Below are 20,422 nucleotides of genomic sequence, written 5' to 3' on the forward strand. Positions count from 1 at the left end.
ATGTGGGTCTATTTTCATTCTTCTACATGTGGATAACCAGTTATGCCAGCACCATTGTTGAATATGCTTCCTTTTCTCCATTTTATATGTTTTGCTTCTTTGTCAAACATCAGGTGTTCCTAGGTGTGTAGATTGATATCTGGGTCTTTGACTTGGTTCCATTGGTCCTCCTGTCTGTTTTTATGCCAGTACCAGGCTGTTTTCATTGCTGTAGCTCTGTAGTAGAGTTTGAAGTCAGCGATGGTGATGCCTCCAGAAGTTCCTTTATTGTACAGAATTGTTCTAGCTATCTTTTTTTTTTTGCTTTTCCATATGAAATTGAGTATTATTTTTTTGAGGTTTGTGAAGAATTTTGCTGGGCATTGCATTGAATCTGTAGATTGTTTTTGGTAAGATTGCCATTTTTACTATGTTAGTTCTACCTACCTAAGAGCATGGGAAATCTTTCCATTTTCTGGTGTCTTCTTCAATTTTTTTCTTCAAAGATTTAAAGTTCTTTTCATACAGGTCTTTCACTGGCTTGGCTAGAGTTACTCTGAGATATTTTATGCTATTTGTGGCTATTGTGAAGGGTGATGTTTCTCTGATTTCTTACTCAGCCCATTTATCATCTGTGTAAAGGAAGGCTACTGATTTTTTGTTGTTGTTGTTGTTAATCCTGTATCCCGCTACATTACTGAAAGTGTTTATGAGTTGCAGGAGTTCCCTGGGACCACGGGTGTTTCTTCCTGGAAAAGTTTAGCAGTCTTTACAAACTGTGCAAACCAAGGGCTTTTAGCCTCACTCAGTTTCCTTGCAAGCACACCAGGATCCAGGCTCCAAATCTCAAGTTCCTTCCCCAACATCACAGTGCCTCTCCTGAAGCCAGTGTTTCCTTCCAGATGCTTTTGTGTGTCTCCTTGTTCCCTAGGGGAAGCTAGAGCTCTTAGACTCCCAGCATCACATCCAAACTGATCAGTTTAAGCTATTGTTCAATTAATCCCACCGCGAATGATTCTCAGTGGGCTCCCACAGTTCTGGAGTTTACACCAGTGCCGTCTTAGTGAGAGTCACTGAGAAAGGAGCAAAATCTCCACCTGACAAAGCTCGTTAGCTTTAAGTGTTTATTGTTAATGTTTTATATATATTTTCATGGAAAGTTTTCAAGGTTCAAATGCATCCCTAAAATCTGAACTTATGGTACCCACTGGATGGACTGATCCCCCCGGGAATGCTAATGGGTTCCCAGGGTTCCTTAGGAGGAGGATGGAAGTACTCCCGTGAATATAGATGAGCACTTTGCTTCTGAGGCAGGAGCTCGTGAATCAAGGACAAGATCCACCCCTTGAGACTGGCCTGAGATTGCTCGTGTAGTCCCTATGGCGGCTGCTCATGACTCATACACAATGACAAGAGTGTTTCATTCCAGTGGTTGCAAACATGTGTGGCCTTGGGTTCCACGCCCAGCACTTTCTCCCCGCCCAAACCAGCTTTATTTCAAGTATGAACAAACACTTTGAGGGGACTACCTTTCAACAGGGACCCCTAACCAGCCCAAGTTCCCAAGAAAGGAAGAGGAGAAAGGTGGGTGTACTTGGTAAGGCAACAAGAGAGCTTGCTGACCTGATCACTCGCGGATGAGCAGGACAGCACCTGGCTAAATACAGACTCATTGTCCAAAGCCAGAAGCATACACAGCCCAGCAAACGTCACACCGTGGGAACAGCTTCTTCCAGCCCGAGAGAATTTGGAACCTGGGGCCGCTCATTCATTCTGCTGATGCCAGGGAGGGAAAAATTCTGACTGAACGGATTTCTTATCGAAACCCAGGCTTTTGCTAGGCCTGGAAGTGCGAAGCATCGTTAGAGAAACAGTGATCGGGATCCTGACTTGTAGTCTTGTTTTATGTGGCAGGTCTCTGCCTTTCCTCTGTGCATTCCCCAGAATCAGTTTGCGCTAATACACACCTCAGGATCATATGCGCCAAGGTCAGGATGTTCTGATTTGGCTGCCCTGAGCGCTGAGATGTTCTTTCTCGGATTCTTCCGCGGAGCGGGTGAGAGAGCGGCACTCAGGGGAAGAAGGACTCCCGGGCTCTCACGCCCGCCGTCTCTGCCACCTCTTTCGGCTTCCTCTGCTTTATGACGACTGTAGACACTAGAAGACGTATTTTTGAACGTGGAGAATTATTTATAGTGGTCTTTAAGTTTGATCTAACAGATGTTTGCTTACTGCAAAACATTATAAACCCAGAACAAAACAACCCTCCAACCAGCCAGCGTTCTGGTGGTCAGATCTCCTTATAGATTCCCACGCTCTAGAGAATACCGTCTCATTCACAGACCAAGAGATTTGAACTCCAGCTCCACGGTTCATGTCTGATCTCACCGTAGAGCCTTGGACCAGCTGTTTCCCTTCCCTGGGCCACCGTTCCTTGAACGGTGGATGAAAGCTTTGGGGAGGACGAACAGTGGTAAATGAACTGGGCTCCAGGGAATCTGCTGTTGCTACCGGATAAGGTTGTCTATTCAGTAGAGCCTTTTTGTCTATTTGTCCTTATGGTTAGCAATTTCTCCCTAGTTATGGTATGTATGGAAAGACTATGAGAATTATGCCTTTGTCAATAATTTCGAGCTTGTGGTTATGAGTTCAAATGGCCTGGAACTGTCGACCCAGCCTCGCCCTTCCCTCTTGACCTGTCTGTTTTTCTAGTGAGCTTTGTTAGAGGAACATCCGCTCTTGGGATCCTCTACCGTTCTCTCTTTAAAACTCTTCCATCGACCGTTATCTCTTGCCAGACCTTTAGAAGCTCCCCTCTACCAACCCGCTTCTTGAAATAAAAACTAATGGTATATCGAGAATTAAATTATTGCTTTTTATCGACTGGGTGGTGCCGCTGATCAGTAGTGCGTGTATCAGGCCCTAGCACTGAAAACACAACGACGCAAACACGCTAGTGCCTCTTCCTCTCAGAGAACTCTGCGGAGACTCCTCAGCATTTGGCATGGCCATGAGGGATGTGAGGCCTCATATAACAACATTAAATGTTTTGCCCAGAGCAAAAGCGAAGTGATTTCAGAGTTTAGATTTGAGGACTTGGATCCTGCTGCTTGGGAATTAGCTTTATAATTTCAGTGATACAGAGAAAAGGTTTGGAGGCGTTTGTTCCTTCATTGAACTTTCTGAGCTCTGTGGCTTGGGCACATGTGTGTAGGAACATGACTACAAGTACTTGAAGAGGCAGAGGTGTCAAATCACCCTGGCACTGGAATTATGCACCATTGTAGGCTGCCCAGTGTGGTGCTGAGAACCAAACCCATGTCCTTGCAGGAAGCAGGAAAAGCTCGTCCTCATAGGGTGACGAGGAGTACTTAGTAAGTGCTGGGCAAATGGTAGTTTTCATTTGTAGACGCTGTTGGCTCTCTGTTCTCAGTAGTTCCCCAAGGAGCATCTAGGGTAGCTGCCATCCATACATCCAGCTCATCCCTCTTGGCCCTCTTGAAGTCTCCCGGTAAGAAGGGATGTGCCAAATGCTTCCTACAAGATGATCTCGAATCCTTCCACGCCCAAGCCATGGAGCTCAGAGTTAGCAGAGACAGGCTTTGGGTCCAGCCTCGTCTCCAGTATTTTGGTCTCCCTGGGTCTGGATACTGAGGCCCACTGAGACTTTTAGGGATGCGGATTGTTTAGAGAGAAGGAATAGAGATAACAAGGGCATTCAGATAAGGGAACTGGTCGTTATATGGCCAGTCATCTTTTCCAGAAACCCCTGCCAGGTCTCCTTTCCTGCCTCCGTTATCACCAGCCTGTTGATGGCTGGCCCTGCCTGGGCAGAGCTCCTCCCCTGACACCCTCTGAGCTCCTGCACTGCAGTTTTGCAGGGCGGTGGGAGGAGTACTTGCATGCTGGGCAGCCTTCCCAGGGGTGGTTGTGGAAAGGAAGGGGAGTGATTTTTTAGAGCCGTAAAAAGAAGCCAGGAAGAAAAGGAAAAAATAAAACCCTGCTTAAAAGAAAACAAACCGACCGAGACATTTGCAGCCGTTATCTTTAGTCTAGACTTAGAGATAGAAGCCAGACCAGGAGTCTGGAAACCTCCCTTCTCTCCGTGTAGCTGACCTTCCTAGCGACCCAGGACACATCACCGCAACAGCATGTCCATCTCATACCGAAAACATCCCAGACATACGTTCTCTCACGTTTTTCCTTTATCTGTGCCTCAGTTTCTTCTCTCCAAAGGTTCCAGGCAATAAAAACAAACGTTGCAAACGTTTTATATCTGTGCATGGTCTGCTTCACACTCTGACCTTGACTCTGACAACAACAGCCACATAGCATGGGGATTGTAGGCCAGGCGTTATCCTCCCAGCTCCAAACTGGGGCGTGACCTCAGTCTGATGCCTGCGGAACCAGACTTGGGGGCTGAGTGAACTGACTGCTGTCCAGACGTGAAGGTCACTGTCTGGAAAGGATTTTTCAGCTCGCTCGGGTCTCCAAGTCGTATTACCCTGCTGTAATTACGGGGTGAAGGGGAGTAAAGGAGGGGGCACGGGATGATGAAAATGGAAAAGGGGCCAGGTCTCTTAGTCAAGTATGTACCACTTTCGTGAGGACTGGTGTCTACCACATGCTCAGTTTTCACTTCAGAAAAGGAAATAAGGAAAAAATAAAGGTCGGATGAACCTTGTATCTTGAGGCAGGGTCTCAGTATGCAATCCTGGCTGGCCTGGGACTTGCTGTGTAAATCAGGGCGACATCAAACACATCATGATTTTTCTGCCTCTACCTCCTTAATGTCTGGGTTAAGAGAGTGTGCCGCTGTGACTTCCTCCCCACCTTTTTCTGAGACAGGGTCTCATTATGTATCCTTGACCAACCTAGAATCCACTACATAACCCAGGCTAGCCTTGACTTCACAGTCGTTTTTCCTGCCTCAGTCTCCCTAATGCTGGGAATGTAGACATGAATTTCTATGCCTGGCAAGAACATATGATTAGATGCTATTGAGCTCTGTCCACACTTAATAGTTTGCTAGGGATTTGTATGTGTGTGTGTGGTTTGTTTGGTTTTCTGTTGTTTTGTTCTGATGTTTGAGACATCTCACTGTGTTTCCCATCCCAGACTGGCCTCAAGCTCACTGCCTAGTAAAGCATGACCTTGAACCCCCGGGATCCCAGGGTACATGTTGCCATGCCCAGACACGTATGGTCTTTTATAACCCATCTGAAGCATGCAAGTTATTCAATCATATGACAATCTAGTAACTGATATTTTGGGCTACAGCGATAGGTAAAGTTTGATCCTGGCTATGAAACTCAGGTAGCCAGCATACACACTGAGCTGTCTCAGTGGCCCTGAACATATTTCTGTATAAGTTCATTTTACAGACAATTTTTTTTTATTTATCTAGGACATATATGTACATGTGAGACTTATGGGTCTTTTTGGAGGGGATAGGTATATTTAGCTTGTTGGGAAATTATCAAACTGTATGTCTAAATCTTTAATGAGATTTATTTCACATACCATTAAATTCGCCTATCACATATACAGTCCAGCAGGTTTTAGTGTGTTTATACGGATGTGCAGCCCTCTCCGCAGTTCCCAAGTAACCTCATAGTCCTTAGCGGTCACGCTCCCTTTTGACTGCCCCACCCCCACCCTCTGCTCGGTCTTAAGCATTCATTGCGCCTGCTTTCTCTGTCTGGGGATTTGTCTGGGTTTCCAAACCCTGCACAGAAGTTACACTGTATGGTCTCCATCTCTTCTAACTGGCTTCCTTTACGAAGTCCCGAGGGTTCGTCAGAACGCTGCGCGTCAGTGTTTCACTCATGCGTATGTCTGTGACTCCACTTTGGGGACTGCTGCGTTTTATTTAGCCACTCATTAGTCAGTGGGCAGTTTGGGCTGTTTCTCCTTACGTTTTACTTATTCTTACGTGACATGTGAATGTGTGCACTGTGTGTGCACCTGGTGCCTGTGAGGGTCAGAAGATGGCTGGAGCCCCTGGAACTGGAGTTACAGGTGGTTTGAGTCACAGTGTTGGCGCTAGGATCCTCCGCAAGAGCAGTCCATGGTCTTAACCACTGTGCTGTCTCTCCAGCTCCATTGTGGGTGATTTCAATAGTGCTGTCAGAAACATGCATGTATGACATTTGGGGTGTGCGTGTTTCAATTCTCTATCCTTAATAGTATCCTCAATACTTAGTGCTAGGGTGTGTGGTACTTGTAACTTTCCACAGCTGAGGTGGGTAAGGTCCATCAAAGGCAAGCAGCCTACTTGCCTTTGAGTTAAATAGCAAAGCAGAAGCACAGTTAGAAAAGGAATCCAACCTCTCAGTTGTTTACTTGATGCATCCTTTTCTGTTAGATATGTCATCCCATGGAGAGTTTGTGCTGTCAAGTATTTGGATATAATTTTGATTTTTTTAACAAAAAAAAAAGATTATGTACCTGGTGATGTGGGATTCCCCTCTGTATGCTGTGAAAACCATTGATTAATAAAGAACTGCTTTGAGTTGAACCTATAGCAGAGCAGGGCAAAACAAAAGTAGGCAGGAAAAACTAAACTGAATGCTGGGAGAAAGAAGAGCTGAGTCAGGGAGACGACATGAAGCCACTGCCAGAGACAGATGTGTTGAAACTTTGCTGGTAGGCCACAATCTCATGGTGATGCACAGATTAGTGGAGATGAGTTAAATTAAGGTGTAAGAGTTAGCCAATAAGAAGCTAGAGCTAATGGGCCAAGCAGTGATTTAATTGATACAGTTTCTGTGTGATTATTATTCTGGGGCTAAGAGGCTAGGGACAAACAAGCAGCCTTTCTCCTAGAACCCAGTGCTCTCCCTGCATGTTTGCCCACACACCAGAAGAGGGCACCAGATCTCATTACAGATGGTTGTGAGCTACTATGTGGATGTTGGGAATTGAACTTAGGACCTCTATTAGAGCACCCGGTGCTCTTAACCTCTGAGCCATCTCTCCAGCCCCTAATTTTGAATTTTTTTTATTATAATCTAGGACTCTGAGTGCTCATGGGGTCATAAGTCATAGCACTACTAAGCCCTATCTAGAACACGCATGTAAAACACACTCCAATTACTGAAGACCATTGCTGCCTAAAAGGAGCAAAGCAGAGCAGCACAGAGCCCAAGCTGGTTGATACACTGCCTGTAGCAGACGGGGAAAGTGAGGACAGCATCCCCCAGCACACCCTGGATGGTGCACAGGCTGCTTTCCGTTTGCAAGGGGCTCCAGGGATACTGGGCCTTCTGTGTCCAGAATGAGGATACCGTATTCCAGTAAGCTGGATTCAGCTTTTATTAATTATTATCATTATTATTATTATTCCTAAAGTAAGCAAGACCTTATATGAAACGTGGGATTCATTCGATTGATTTTTTTTTTGAGGTCATGTTATAGGGGTGTTGGTATGTTGTTGGATGTTGGTGTGTGTGTGTGTGTGTGTACGTGTGCGTGCACGTGCACGTGCATGCTTTGTTGTCTTCTTTTTGAGATTATAACATAGTTCTGTCATCTCTCCCTTCTTTTTTCTTCCTTCAAATTCCCCCCATGTCATCCTCCTTGCTCTCTTTCAAATCCATGATCTCTTTTTTTCCATTGTTGTTGCATATCTAATTATCTTGATTCCTAAATACATAAATACAACCTTCTCAGTCTGAATGATGCCTTTATGTTTTCAAAGGCCATTTGGTATTGGATAACCAATTGGTGTGCTCTTCCCTGTGGAAGACTTCTCTGGCTCTAGCATTCCTCAGTTCCCTGTGGTTCTTTGTGTAGGTTTGAAGCCTTCCTGGCTCTGCCCACACCCTATCCATGTTAGCATGCCTATTGTTTTTCTTGTTCAGCTCCTGTTTAGACAATCATGTTGTTGAGACTTAATAAATGTAGATTCTGACATCCCTAGGAGATAATTTCGCGGCAAACTCCCTGTTCCTTTGGCTCTTACAATCTCTCCACCCCCTCTTCTGCAGTGATCCCTAAGCCTTGGGTGCAGGGTTTGTATTGTACTTCTAGCCCTTGAAACCAGGCTCCACAACTCTGCATTCTGATTGGCTGTGGTTTTCTATGATAGTCTCCATCTGTGGCAAAGAGAAATTTCCTTGATGAGGGATCAGGACTACACTTATCCATGAGTATAAAGGACAAATATTTAGAATATAGTTGGGGACATATGGGGACAAATTTATGTGTACACCGCGAGTGCCTGAAGCCCAAGGAGACCAGACAAAGGTGTCAGATCCCCTGAAACAGAAGCCAGAGACAGTTGTGAGCCAAATCCCAGTCCTCGACTAGGACAGCAAGTGCTCTTAACCCCTGAGCCATCTCCCCAACCCCAGGGCAGAGATCTCTTATTGATGCTTTGTTTTGTATTGAAGACAGGATCTCACTGAAACTCATGTAGTGCAGGCTTCCCTCAGACTTACATACTTCCTCTGCCCAGGACTCTGTAGGGCTGTTACAGGTATGAACTACAATGTCAGGCAAGGCAGAGCTCTTCTGAAGTTGCAGGGTTGATGTGAGCCAGCTTTAACAGAGCTTGTCTAGATCTACAGACTAGAGCTACATAGAAACGCCAGTGGTCTCATAGAGGACCCAGCTCATCACAGCTCCCGCTTCATCTTATTAACGCATAAAGTACAGATCTTTACCACAAGGAACAGACACATCTGGATTTGTGTGCTAGGGAAAATTTTTTTACTTACTCGGTACACTCATTCAATAATTTTATTTGTATGTATTGAATGCACCCAGGCAGTTACAGTGCTGGAGATACAGAAACAATTGGAACATACGAGATTATATATACCCCACTGTCAAGACTGTCCCAGGCCTGTGACAAGGTTGAGCAGGTAAAGGCACCTGATGCCAAGTCTGACAGCCTGATTCCACCACTCCACCCCACCCCAGCCCTGCATCCACATGGTAGAAGGAAAGCCAGCTCCCAGGAGATAGCCACATCTCAGAGATGTTTTATCGTGTTCTGTTCCGTTTCTGTCTCACTATGTAGAGATCCTCTGTATGTAGACACATATGCCCTGCAGCGTATACATATCCACCCCCAACACAAACATAATTAAAGGAGTAAGATAAGTCGAAGTAAGAGAGCTTGTCGGTATCTTCCCGTTCCCTGTGTCTCTGAGAGGCAAATGAATACACTGAGTCCCAGACTGACTCCAGTCCGCGCTGAAGGCAGAGGGCTGCGGGGCAAAGATGATAGGTCCCTTTATTTGTGCACTGCAGAAGTGAGGGAGGCACTGGGCGACAAGATAAAGCATACAGGTTATTACAAAATACCCTTCATTGTCACATCTTTATTCCGAAGGCAATGAGAAATCAGTAACTGTTACTGAAGACGTAGCACTTTATTATCCTTTGTGTCTTATTTGTTTGGCCAACAAATATTAAGTCACGTGATTCAGGAGGCATGACCCAAGGCCACAGCTGTTAGGAAAGGGTTGGAATCTCTGGCTTCACCGAGTTTCAGTCTAATGCGGAAGGAGCCCAGTGATGAGCGGGAGACTGGCATGTTCCTGGAAATACTCTGGAGTACAAGAAGCATCAGTAAAAAATACAGTTGAACAAATAAACAAGAAAATACTATTCAGAGAGACAGAGCTCTGTAGGCACCGTAAGGAGAAGCCACCATCGCTGAGTGGGGCAGTGCCAGGCTGACACGGTGGCAGGGACGCAGGGCAAAGTCACAGACGACAAGCTGACGGCTTGGCTGACTGACTGATGGAGAAGGCGTTGGTGTGTTTCCCTGAGACAGGAAGCACTGGGAGGAGATTGGCTTAGGTTGCTCATGTCAAGCAGCTGACAGGACATATGAAGGAAGAGCCCAGCAGGTAGGGAGCGTGCAGGAGGGAGCCAGGACGACCCGGGCTGGAGATGAAGTGTGAGAGCTGCCATCCGTCACAGGACGGTCTAGAACTAGGTCGTGAGGAATGCAGATGTAGACAGAGCAAGAGGAAGCCAGAATAGTCAGCTGAGAGTGGAGAACCTTATCGGAGGGCTTCTTCTTATCCCTCCCCTGTGTCTTCTCAGCAGAACAGCTGTGTTCCTCCCCTGTGCCGTGACTACTCTGTGCCTGGTATAAAACGTCTCTCACCCACCATTAGAGAGTTCATTCCGCAAACCTAATGGAGTAACAGATGCATTGATTCTGTTAACATCATCCAGGTCACTAGGAGACCTGTTGTAGGAATTCATTTTGGAGATCAATATGGCTCTTGTAGAGCCGTTTTCCCCAGAGGCTCGCTGGCTTTCTCTCCTCTGCCCTGACTGTATGGGGGGTGACCAGAGAGTGATTAGCACTAATGCACCAATGACCCTGCCCTGGGCCATGCGGACAGTGCAGCTTGAAATAGGTCAGAAGAGAGAGTAGCCAAAGAACCTGTCTCCTCCGATAGGATCTGGATAACTTAGAAAGCCATTATCCCCTAAATGGTCCTCCCTAGCTAGCATGTCACCTGAGCGCATTTACACCTTTATTCCGTATTTCTTAAGAACATGAGTTTTACTGTTGGAATTTTTAAATAGCAAAGGTTTTTCTTATATAACCATGGACTAAGAACGGTTGATGTAGGTAAATGCTGGGACTGTGTAAGCAATAACCTCACTGACACACTTCTCAGAAACCAAGAGCAAGAGAGCACAGTGACCAGAGATCTGAAGGGAGTGTGCCCTGGAACCTGTCAGCACCCAGAAAGAAAAATAAAAAAGGGTTCAAGAAGTTTTGTGGGAATGTAGCATCTACTTGGGATCTTGAGGTCTTCATATCAGTTTGCTAGGAGTGTAGAGATGAAACCCAGGACGAAGGAGCAGTGTAAGAAAACAAAGAATCACAAAAAAGCCACTATGCTCAAAGACCGAGGATGCTTCCATCTGCTTTGCTTGTGTGTGGACAGAGAGTAGGAAGTAGGTCAGACTAGGAAACGAGGACCAAGCTTAAAGAACCAGCCCATGAATAAGGCTCTGGGCTCAGGTTGTAGTACTCTTAAGTCTTTTTCTGTCCTCAAATACCTCACTTCCTTCCCAATCTAACAGAGGAGAGTTTGAGATAAGAAGAAACAAAGAAGGACCAGTGGACAAGAAACGTAGGGAACAGAGAACCAAGTTGTCCTTGGAGAGAAACCGAAGAGCACCCGGACGAGCAGGGTCTAGTCTGAAGGGCAGCTGGGATGTGTTTGTGCTTCATCGCAGAAAGGCAAAGATTCTGGACTGAGCCAGTGAGTCTGAAGTAAGCAATGTGTCCTTCAGCAGAGCCAGAAGCTTCCAGGGGATGGTAACAGCAGGAACCTGCCATGCCTTACATGACTCCATCCCAGAAGCCTTGACTTACTTACTTCATTTGTTTCTTCAGGTTTTGGTGGTTGTTTGGGGGACAGGGTTTCTCTGTGTAGCTCTGGTTTTCTGGAACTCGCTTTGTAGACCAGGCTAGCCTCGAACTCACAGAGATCCGCCTGCCTCTGCCTCCCAAGTGCTGGGTCAAAGACGTGCGCCACCACTGCCCGGCTCCCTTCCTTCTTTCACTCACAGAGCTCGCTCTTCTTTCCACAGACTCCCTGAGAAACCTTTCTTCAGCCGGCCACGGTCCCCGCTCCTCTCCAGCTGAGTTCAGCAGCTCCAGCCAGCACCTGCTCCGAGAAAGGAAGTCCTCCGCCCCTTCCCACTCCAGCCAACCCACTCTGTTCACATTTGAGCCCCCCGTGTCGAGCCACATCCAGCCAGCCTTGTCCACCAGTGCGCCTCAGGAGTATCTCTACCTACACCAGTGCATCAGCCGGAGGACGGAGAACGCGAGGTAGGAGACAACAGGGGGATTCGTGGTCACTCAGGTCCTGTTACTCCTCAGTCCCTGGGTTTCAGCTTTAAAGACAAAGAAGTAAAACATCACTATCTTATTAGCAATGACTTGGGTATAAGAAGCATTAAGGAATCAGGGTGATGGTGGCACCTACCTTAAATCCCAGCACACAGGAGCAGAGGCAGGAGGATAGTTGTGAGTTCAAGGACAGCCAGGTCTACAGAGTGAGGTCTAGGACAGCCAGGGCTACACAGAGAAACCCCCGTCTCAAAAGAGGAAGCATCGGGGAATAAAGCTTCAGAACTACCATGTAACAATACTACAATGTAACAATGTAACAATCAAATTTCTTGCTGGCTTTAAGAGCTCAGCTGGTAAATACTGCTGGGCAACTCCTTGTTTCTCCGCTCTAGGGTGGTGCTGCTCCTGATAGCAACTACCACTCAGACATGTCCGCGTAACCTTACATTAGCTAAGTGAGAGAAATTTTAAAATTCAATTACTCTGTTATGTCTGCAATTATTACTTTTCTCCTAGTAAGAAGCAACTTAGAGGAGGAAGGGTCTGCTCTGGCTCACACTGACAGGAGCATGGAGCAGCTGGTTTGACTGCATCCAAATTAGGATGCAGAGATAAATACTGACACTCAGCCCTCTCTCTCTGTTCGATTCACTCCAGGATCCCATCCCATCCCAGGGAAAGATTCCCCTTAAGCACAGGTTTAGGCTGAGTCCTCCCTCTTCAGTTTAACTCTCTAGAGACACCCTAGTAGACAACATAAGAGGTATCTTATCCTGCCTGCCACAGTGACATAGTCAAAGCCAGCTATACCTCAGGTGCCATGTGACTCCTACTAGACAGCAGGAACAGAAATGTATCCATCATCTTAGAACATTCTGGGACACATTCTCGGCACAGAGCTATACCTATTCTTATGAGCTTTATTCTCACTGTTAGAAGAAACAAGTGCAGAGCCAAAATAAGTTCTCAGTTGCCACCATATCCAGATTACAAATCATGTTCCTGAATTAATTTAGTAAGGCATAATTCCCATTTTTAAAACTAAGGCAAAGAAGCAGCAAGATGGGTCAGTGGGTAGAGTCACTTGCACACAGGCCTGACTTTGTGATTTCAGTCCCCAGATCCCACAAGGTGGCAGGGGGGAACCAGCTTGCAGTGGTTGTTCTCTGACCTAGGAGTTACCTGCACACACACACACACACACACACATTGTGGTGGCCTAGACTTGACTTGAGGAGAAGCAGCTGTAAAAATGTGGACCCATCGCTAAGAAAAATAGGAATATAGGAACAGACTAAAATAGACATAGATTTGGGAGGTAGTCTTAAAGGGCTCTAAATGTTGTGATCAATGGTTTCTACAGGTGTGTACTAGAGGGGGTAACAGGGAGCTTCAGGAGCAGTGTAGAAACTCTGAGGGGCGTTTTAGGAATCCCAGTTCCACCGAGAGCATAAACCATGCCACACTGTGCCTCTAGGACTGCAACTCACAATTACAGACGACGTCTTAAACGTAAACAGTAAAATCCCAAAGCTCTAGAAAAGTTCTAAGGCTGCAGTCCATGATGGCAGGGAAGGCATGGCAGTGGGCAGCTCTGTCCTCGGCTGCGGAAGCAGATGGTGTAACTTGTTATTTGCATCCCATTTTAGGACACTCAAGGTCTGCCCCCTCCCCACTTAATTCCTCCCGGTAGAACCCATACTCTTCCAAAATAGAATCACCGTTTGGGGACCAAATATGAAACACAAAAACCTATGGAGTCATTTCCCACCAGGCCTGTAATATGGACTAAAAGAGAAAAGCCACAGGAGATCAGTGAAGAATTGGGTTTTTGAAAAGCTAAATAAAATTAAGTCTTTTAGGTAGACTAACTAAGGATTTAAAAAAAAAAAGATGCAAATAAACTATAGAGCAGAGCCTGATCTACAAAGCAAGTTCCGGGGCTGTGGCAGCAGCAGAAGGAAATGGGAGCTGGGAACCAACTCTGCTTTTGTAAAGGGAATGATGCTGTTATGTTAGACACCATTCCCGAGAGTCACGAGGCCAGGGCTGGAGTCTAGGCAAGGGGCTGTGTTTGGAAATGAGGGAGTAGTTCTGTGAACTACAGAGGAGGATTCTGAGGCTGAGGCAACCTGGAACATAACTTAATGGTGTCTAAAGAGAAAGGTTTTGGCCAGGAGTGTAGCTCAGAGTGGAATGTCCACCTAACATTTACAAGGCCCTGGTTTAATCTTCAGCACTCTTGAAATAAAAAATTGAAAAAAAAATAAAACTAAGCTGGATGGTACACGCCTCTAATTCCAGCATGTGGGAGGCAGAGGCAGGGGGATCTCTGTGAGTTCTAGGCCTGCCTGATCTACAGAACTAGTGCCAGGAAAACCAAGGCTACACAGAAAAGCCCTGTCTTGGGCAGGGATAAAATCATGAAGGAACGAAGATTTCAATACGGTAGACCAAAAGAAGAAAAGGTCAGCAGGGCATGGTGGCACTTGCTATATAACCCCAGCACTTGGGAGGCAGGGGCAGTGAGGGTCTAGTGTCTATAGTAAATTTGATGAGGACACTCTAGAGCATAAGACAGAAATAAACCTAACTGATGACAGAAGGTTAGTCTAGGAAGCTATCAGCAGGATGCAGGTGACCAGAGAGTCCTGGATGACATAAAATCCTGATAGATCAGGATGGGTAACCCCTCGATTCTGGCTTCCCAATACCAGAGAGTCAAGGCAGGAAGGGGACCAGTCCATTCTGGAATGTGTCCGTTGTTACTGCAGGACGCCTGTGATGCTCTGCCACTGCTGGAAGTCTCCCTGGACTACCAGATTTTTATAGAGCGGAACCAAACTAACTGAACCTTTTACACTGACAGCTGCCATTGCGTGACTTTATTGTGTATAATGGTGGTGACCCTGCTTCTGTGCGATAAGTGATTTGGATTCCATATGAGTGAGATCACGCGGTGTCTGTCTGCCTTACCTTCTGCATGCTTCCTCCAGCCCGAGCAGCATGTAGGTCCTTAAACGTGCCAAGCTGTGTCACAAGCTGGACTGCCTGGGAGAAAGGCTTCCTGGCACTTGGCGGTGGCAGCGCCACCACCAGGCAGACTCAGACTGGAATAGAGCGGTTTCCAAGCACAAGCAGGTGGCATCCCTGGATCCATTGTCTGGCCTAGACAGGAAGGAGGACATCAGCCAGTGTTTGTCAGATAAACAAATCAAATGAAAACATCTGGCAGAGGGCTGGATATCCAAAGACAGTAACAAGACAATATGAACACACTCTGTACCTGCTGTCCATTCTCCTGTCTCAGCTGTCCTGGGCCCTAGTTCCTAGCTTGGTTATGTGTTTGGAATCGACTGGAATGGGAGAAACACACGCGGGGGGGGGGGAGGAGAGGGAGAAGAGAGAGAGGAGAGAGGAGAGAGAAGAGAAGACAGAGAAGAGAGAGAAGATAGAAGAGAAAGAGGAGGGAGAAGATAGGGAGAAGATAGAAGAGAAGATAGAAGGGAAGACAGAAGATTGAGAGAAGAGAGAGGGGGAGAAGAGAGACAGAGAGGAGAGAGAATTTAGAAGAGAAGGGGAAGAGAAGATAGAAGAGAGAAAGAGAGAAGAGAGAGAGAAGAGAGACGAGAGAGAAAATAGAAGAAGAGATGGAGAGGAGAAAGATGATAGGAGAGGAGAGAGAAGATAGAGAGCAGAGAGAGAGCGAAGAGGGGGGAGAAAAGGGGGAAGAGAAGATAGAGAGAGGATACAAGAGAGAGAGGAGAGGAGATAGAAGAGCGGGGAGAAGAGAGAAGAGAAAGGAGAGAGAGAGGAGGGGCGGGAGAAAGAGGGGAGGGGGGGGAGGGAGAGAGACCTGGCCCACACACCTGGTTTTTCTTCATCTTTCTTCTTTCTACCACCACCTGGTGACCACACCTGTCGCCAGTCTGCAGTAGCAGAGCTAAGGGAAATCTAATGACCCCTGAGAATGCACAGGTCTGAGGGTGTTCCTGCACCTTATCCTGATAAGAGCTCCCAGGGCGGGTTATTAGGTTCCTAAGCAACCTCTGGTCCACAAAAAACTGAGAATTACTGCTGAAGGGGTTGATCCCTTTTCTCCCCCTACCCCAACCAAGATGACATCCTCAAAAGGATCATCAGAGAGAGAGAAAAGCTCCCTGCTGTTCAAGCCTCATCCTTCAAAGCACTTATGCAGAACCCAGTTTAACCATACTCTTGTGAAACGGGAGGCTCAGAGCCTCTGATCCAGGTGGCCCCTCAGAAGTCACCGAGACCTCCTCGGTCACATCAGGAAGAACGTCTTGACGATGGATGGTCACAGGGTGTGGCAGTAGCAATACCAGGACCTGACATAGATGCCCTCTTCGCCGTTCCTTTATTTCCCTCAACCATCATTTAAAATAAAAACAATACCAGTTTCTATCCTGAATAGAGCTCCCAAATAGAACCCATTTTACCTATGTATTCTTAGAGAGTAAATGACTTGCTGTCTCCCACAACCTGCCACTGTCTCCTCGCTTTTGTCCTTGTGTGTGTGTTCTGTGGTCATTCAAACAACTGGTTTAGTTGTATCTCTGGGGCGCAGTCACATGAGTCAGGAGGTTCGCAAAGATTAACATTGCTGGAGCATATACATGCTAGACACCAGCGCTGACTTCCTAAATAGTCTTCATAGTGTGGTTTTAATCACTGTGTTGGAGATGCCAAAAGAAGAGTCTCAAGATCACGCGTTAATACGTGGTAGGAACTAGGTCAACCTCGGATAGGTCTGACGCCTCAGGATTCCCACGCCAACCAGCTGAACATGCTCAGAGCATCCCCTGCCCCCTTCTCACTGCCCCTTTTCCCTCTTTTAGGAGTGCCAGCTTCTCTCAGGGCACCCGGCAGAAGAGTGATACAGCCGTGCAAAAAATTGCCCAGGGCAATGGACACTGTATCAACGGAGTCAGCGGTCAAGTCCACGGCTTCTACAGCCTCCCCAAGCCAAGCCGACACAACACAGAATTCAAAGACAGTACTTATGACCTCCCCCGTAGCCTGGCTTCACACAGCCACACCAAGGGCAGCCTCACAGGGTCCGAGACAGATGAAGATGTGTACACCTTCAAGACCCCCAGCAACACCCTGTGCCGGGAGTTTGGAGACCTCCTAGTGGACAATATGGATGTTCCCACCACCCCCCTCTCAGCCTACCAGATTCCTAGAACATTCACACTGGACAAGAACCACAACGCCATGACGGTAGCCACTCCTGGAGACTCAGCCATAGCTCCCCCGCCCCGGCCCCCCAAGCCAAGTCAGTCAGAAACACCTCGGTGGGGCAGCCCTCAGCAAAGACCTCCCATCGGCGAAAATAGCAGATCCGTAGCTGCTACCATCCCCAGGCGCAATACCCTCCCCGCAATGGACAACAGCCGACTCCACCGAGGTCAGTGCAATCCCTGGCTGAGGCCAGAGGGCCGGGGAGGTGGCCAAGGCGTTCTCCGTGTATGGCGAACCCTTGGTCACTCCTAAGCCAAGCTCAACCTAAGGCAGCGTCCATGCAGTCCCCTTAGCAGTTAATCCTCTGCCCAGCTGACCACGTGACCCTCACCTTGGAAGAAGAGAAGCAGACTCTGCCTTAGAGATATTTTGGAGGCTCAGATAAAACTATTTAAAACTAAGTCAAAAATGTAAAAACAAATTTAAAGGACTAGCAAACCTATGTGGACTCACAGAAAATAATACGCAATTACCTTCAGGGTATTTTCATGCTATACCAACAGCTCTGGTTGCAGTCTGAACTTTGACCTGAACCCCTACGTTCTATCCTCGCTTGTCCCAGGTGAATTCTAATGCTGCATATGCCCTCTCTAGAGTTTGCACAGCGGCACTTTAGAGCTCGGCAGTTGGTCGGGCTATCTGAGCAGCCACCCTGTACTGTGGAGCTGTATCACACATGCGTGTGCCCCTGCCTTTCAGAGCTCACCCGCTGGGAAAAGAAAACTAACATGTAGTCAGTCTCGGTGCCGTTTCTAACATATTCCCAGAGGTGAAGGAAGTAGGAGAACCCAGGGCTGAAGTCAGGAGGCCCTCTCTGCAGGCACCCCCACTGCAACAGACCTGAGAGCAAGAGGGGTGCGTGGCAAGCAACACCCTGTCCCTCGAAGGCCCAGCAGCACCTCTGGGAACATCAAGAGAATGGCCACACTGGACAGGGGAGTCAACATGGGGGACAGTGTGAGTATAACCATCTTCCTTCCTTCCTCACAGCTTCTTCCTGTGAGACCTATGAGTACCCAACCCGAAGTGGGGAGAGCGCCAGCTGGTCTGCCGAATCTGTGAGTGAGCATGTTCACCCTTTCCCGGGGGGGGGGGGGGGGGGGGGGGGGGGATTTGATCAGGGCCCCTCGGGTCAGTCAGGGTAGAGAAGCAGCCACACCCTATGTAACTAAAAGCACATCACCCAAAGAACAATGGTAATTCCCTCAGGATCTGCCTACTTGTCAAAGTCCAACATCCTAGGGAGGTGTCTACTGGCAAATGAGAATGGTACTCTCATCTGATCCTGAGACACACCTGGAATGCAACGGAGCGGGCACGTGCCAAAGTAGAGGGTCCTTCCTCTGAGGCGACAGCCCTGCTCGCCTGCTGGCATGCCGAGTAGGGACATAGCAGAAGTGATGGCAGCTTCCGTGAGGATCCCAGGCTGTCTCTGGAATGGGTTGACCAAACCTGTCCAGGTTGGAAGCAAGCCGATCAGGGCTTAACACGCTGCAAAGCCAGGGAGGAAGATCAGTGCGGGCAGATGTGCTCTGTCGCACGATGGGGTGAGAGTTGGAGGATGGCTGTCGTTAGGGCTGCTGCACTGTGTACACAGGTCTGGGGACTGCTCTACCTGCAACCTGCCGTGACCTATGCGTGCAGGATGTGCTGGCCAGGGTCTGCACTGACTTACCTGTGGTGAATCCTGAGCTATTTCTGGCCTGAACTAGCTAGGCGTCTGTAACTTGAATATTCCTAGCCACGAGCCATAGGCTTGAGTAGCCACAGAGTTTTGTACTTAAATCTTATCGGAAATTATAGATGGCTCCTAAGAGGTCATGAAGGCAAGAAGGAGCTTGCAGAACTCAGCTCACCTCAGTTCCCGCTCTCCTTATTTGGTCTTCTCAAGGTCTCCAGTGTAGCTTCAACAGGTATCCAACCAACAAACTGGAACAGACAGCTCAGCTTGTACAGAGTCTCACCTTCTTTTCACTACTTACAAGCAGGTCTTTTCCTTTTTTTTTTTTTTCCAGCCAGGGAAGACTATCGTGGGTAGATCAGACAGTACCAGCTCTGATGACAACTACGTGCCCATGAACCCAGGTTCTTCTACCCTGCTGGCTATGGAACGAGCAGGGGACAATTCCCAAAGTGTCTACATCCCCATGAGCCCAGGGCCCCATCACTTTGACCCACTTGGCTACCCATCCACTGCCCTTCCTATCCATCGAGGCCCCAGCCGAGGAAGTGAGATCCAGCCACCCCCCGTCAATCGCAACCTCAAGCCTGACCGGAAAGGTGAGCCTACTCTTTCCCCCATTCTGTGTCTTAAAGAGACTAGGCATCTACGGGATGTAGTGGGTGTGGCTGTTTGCAGATAATACAGACTCAAACTTGGGATTTGTTTCAAAGGATCAAAGGAAAGCATCTAGGGTGTGGCACATGGTCTACCACAGGTGTGCTGTAGCAGCGGACCCATGACCGGCATGGAGATCAGGAAAATGTCCAAACTAGATTTCTGCTGGCTCTAGCTGAGCAGCGGGGACTCAAAGGGAAGAGTAGGAAGTTGGGCAGAGATGCTGCCCATGGGTCTAGCCCACTGGACGCTGAGGTTTATTGTGCCGCTTACTTTTCTTCAGTGTGATCTTTGTAACTTTTTAACTGTCTAAAATCAACAGTAGCTGTTACTGTGACTGTCTCTGTTCTGGATACAATTGATTTTATATAAAATCACAAACCTGGGGAGAATCTGTTGTCATATCCACGAGTCCATTCTAGATCCTGAGAGTCTGCCTACGGTAGATACAATGGAAAGGACTCGAGCTGTAGAGAATGTGAAGATATGGACCTGAGTATCTGGACTGTGATAGCCACGGAGTCCTGAAACCAAATCCCTTGCATAAAACTGGTGGCCTTCCTAACCGTGCTTGTGTTATGCAAAACGTGTCTACTCGGCACAGTCACTCAACCCTGAACTCTGTTGCTACCTTAGCAAAGCCAACGCCCCTTGACCTGAGAAACAATGCTGTCATCGATGAGCTCCCCTTCAAGTCACCTGTCACCAAGTCTTGGTCCAGGATCAAGTAAGTGTCCAAGTGTCCGTAGAAGCAGGAGCTTGGTGTCAGTACTGAGTGATAGCTACAGGGCGGTCAGGACACCGGGGTTTTGATGCTAATGCTCTATCAGGGCAGGGGTTTTCTTCAGTTTCTGGTCTTTCTCACAAAACGTGGCGTAAACCATCTGTGGTAATCTGGCTCATCTGAGGCCTGTGGCAAGGCAAAAACCTATTAAGGAGAAGGGCATGACAGCCAGAAAGCATGCCTGTCCTGGCTGCTGCTTTTGTTCCAT

The 20,422-nt window shown here is 47.6% G+C and overlaps 1 protein-coding gene across 1 annotated transcript in view; it reads left to right on the forward strand.

The window, feature by feature from the left end:
• The window catches only part of LOC121458898 (GRB2-associated-binding protein 2), a 127,866-nt gene that overhangs the window by 101,594 nt on the left and 5,850 nt on the right, over positions 1-20,422 (forward strand). Inside the window, exons 3-7 of the mRNA XM_041668270.1 lie at positions 11,560-11,803; positions 16,687-17,258; positions 18,083-18,150; positions 19,108-19,372; positions 20,067-20,157. Coding sequence (XP_041524204.1) covers positions 11,560-11,803; positions 16,687-17,258; positions 18,083-18,150; positions 19,108-19,372; positions 20,067-20,157 — 1,240 coding nt within the window. The remainder of the gene's footprint in view (positions 1-11,559; positions 11,804-16,686; positions 17,259-18,082; positions 18,151-19,107; positions 19,373-20,066; positions 20,158-20,422) is intronic.

Source organism: Microtus oregoni, unplaced genomic scaffold (genome assembly GCF_018167655.1).
Source record: "Microtus oregoni isolate MIOR12 unplaced genomic scaffold, Mior012 000018F_ref0000195, whole genome shotgun sequence".
NCBI lineage: Eukaryota > Metazoa > Chordata > Mammalia > Rodentia > Cricetidae > Microtus > Microtus oregoni.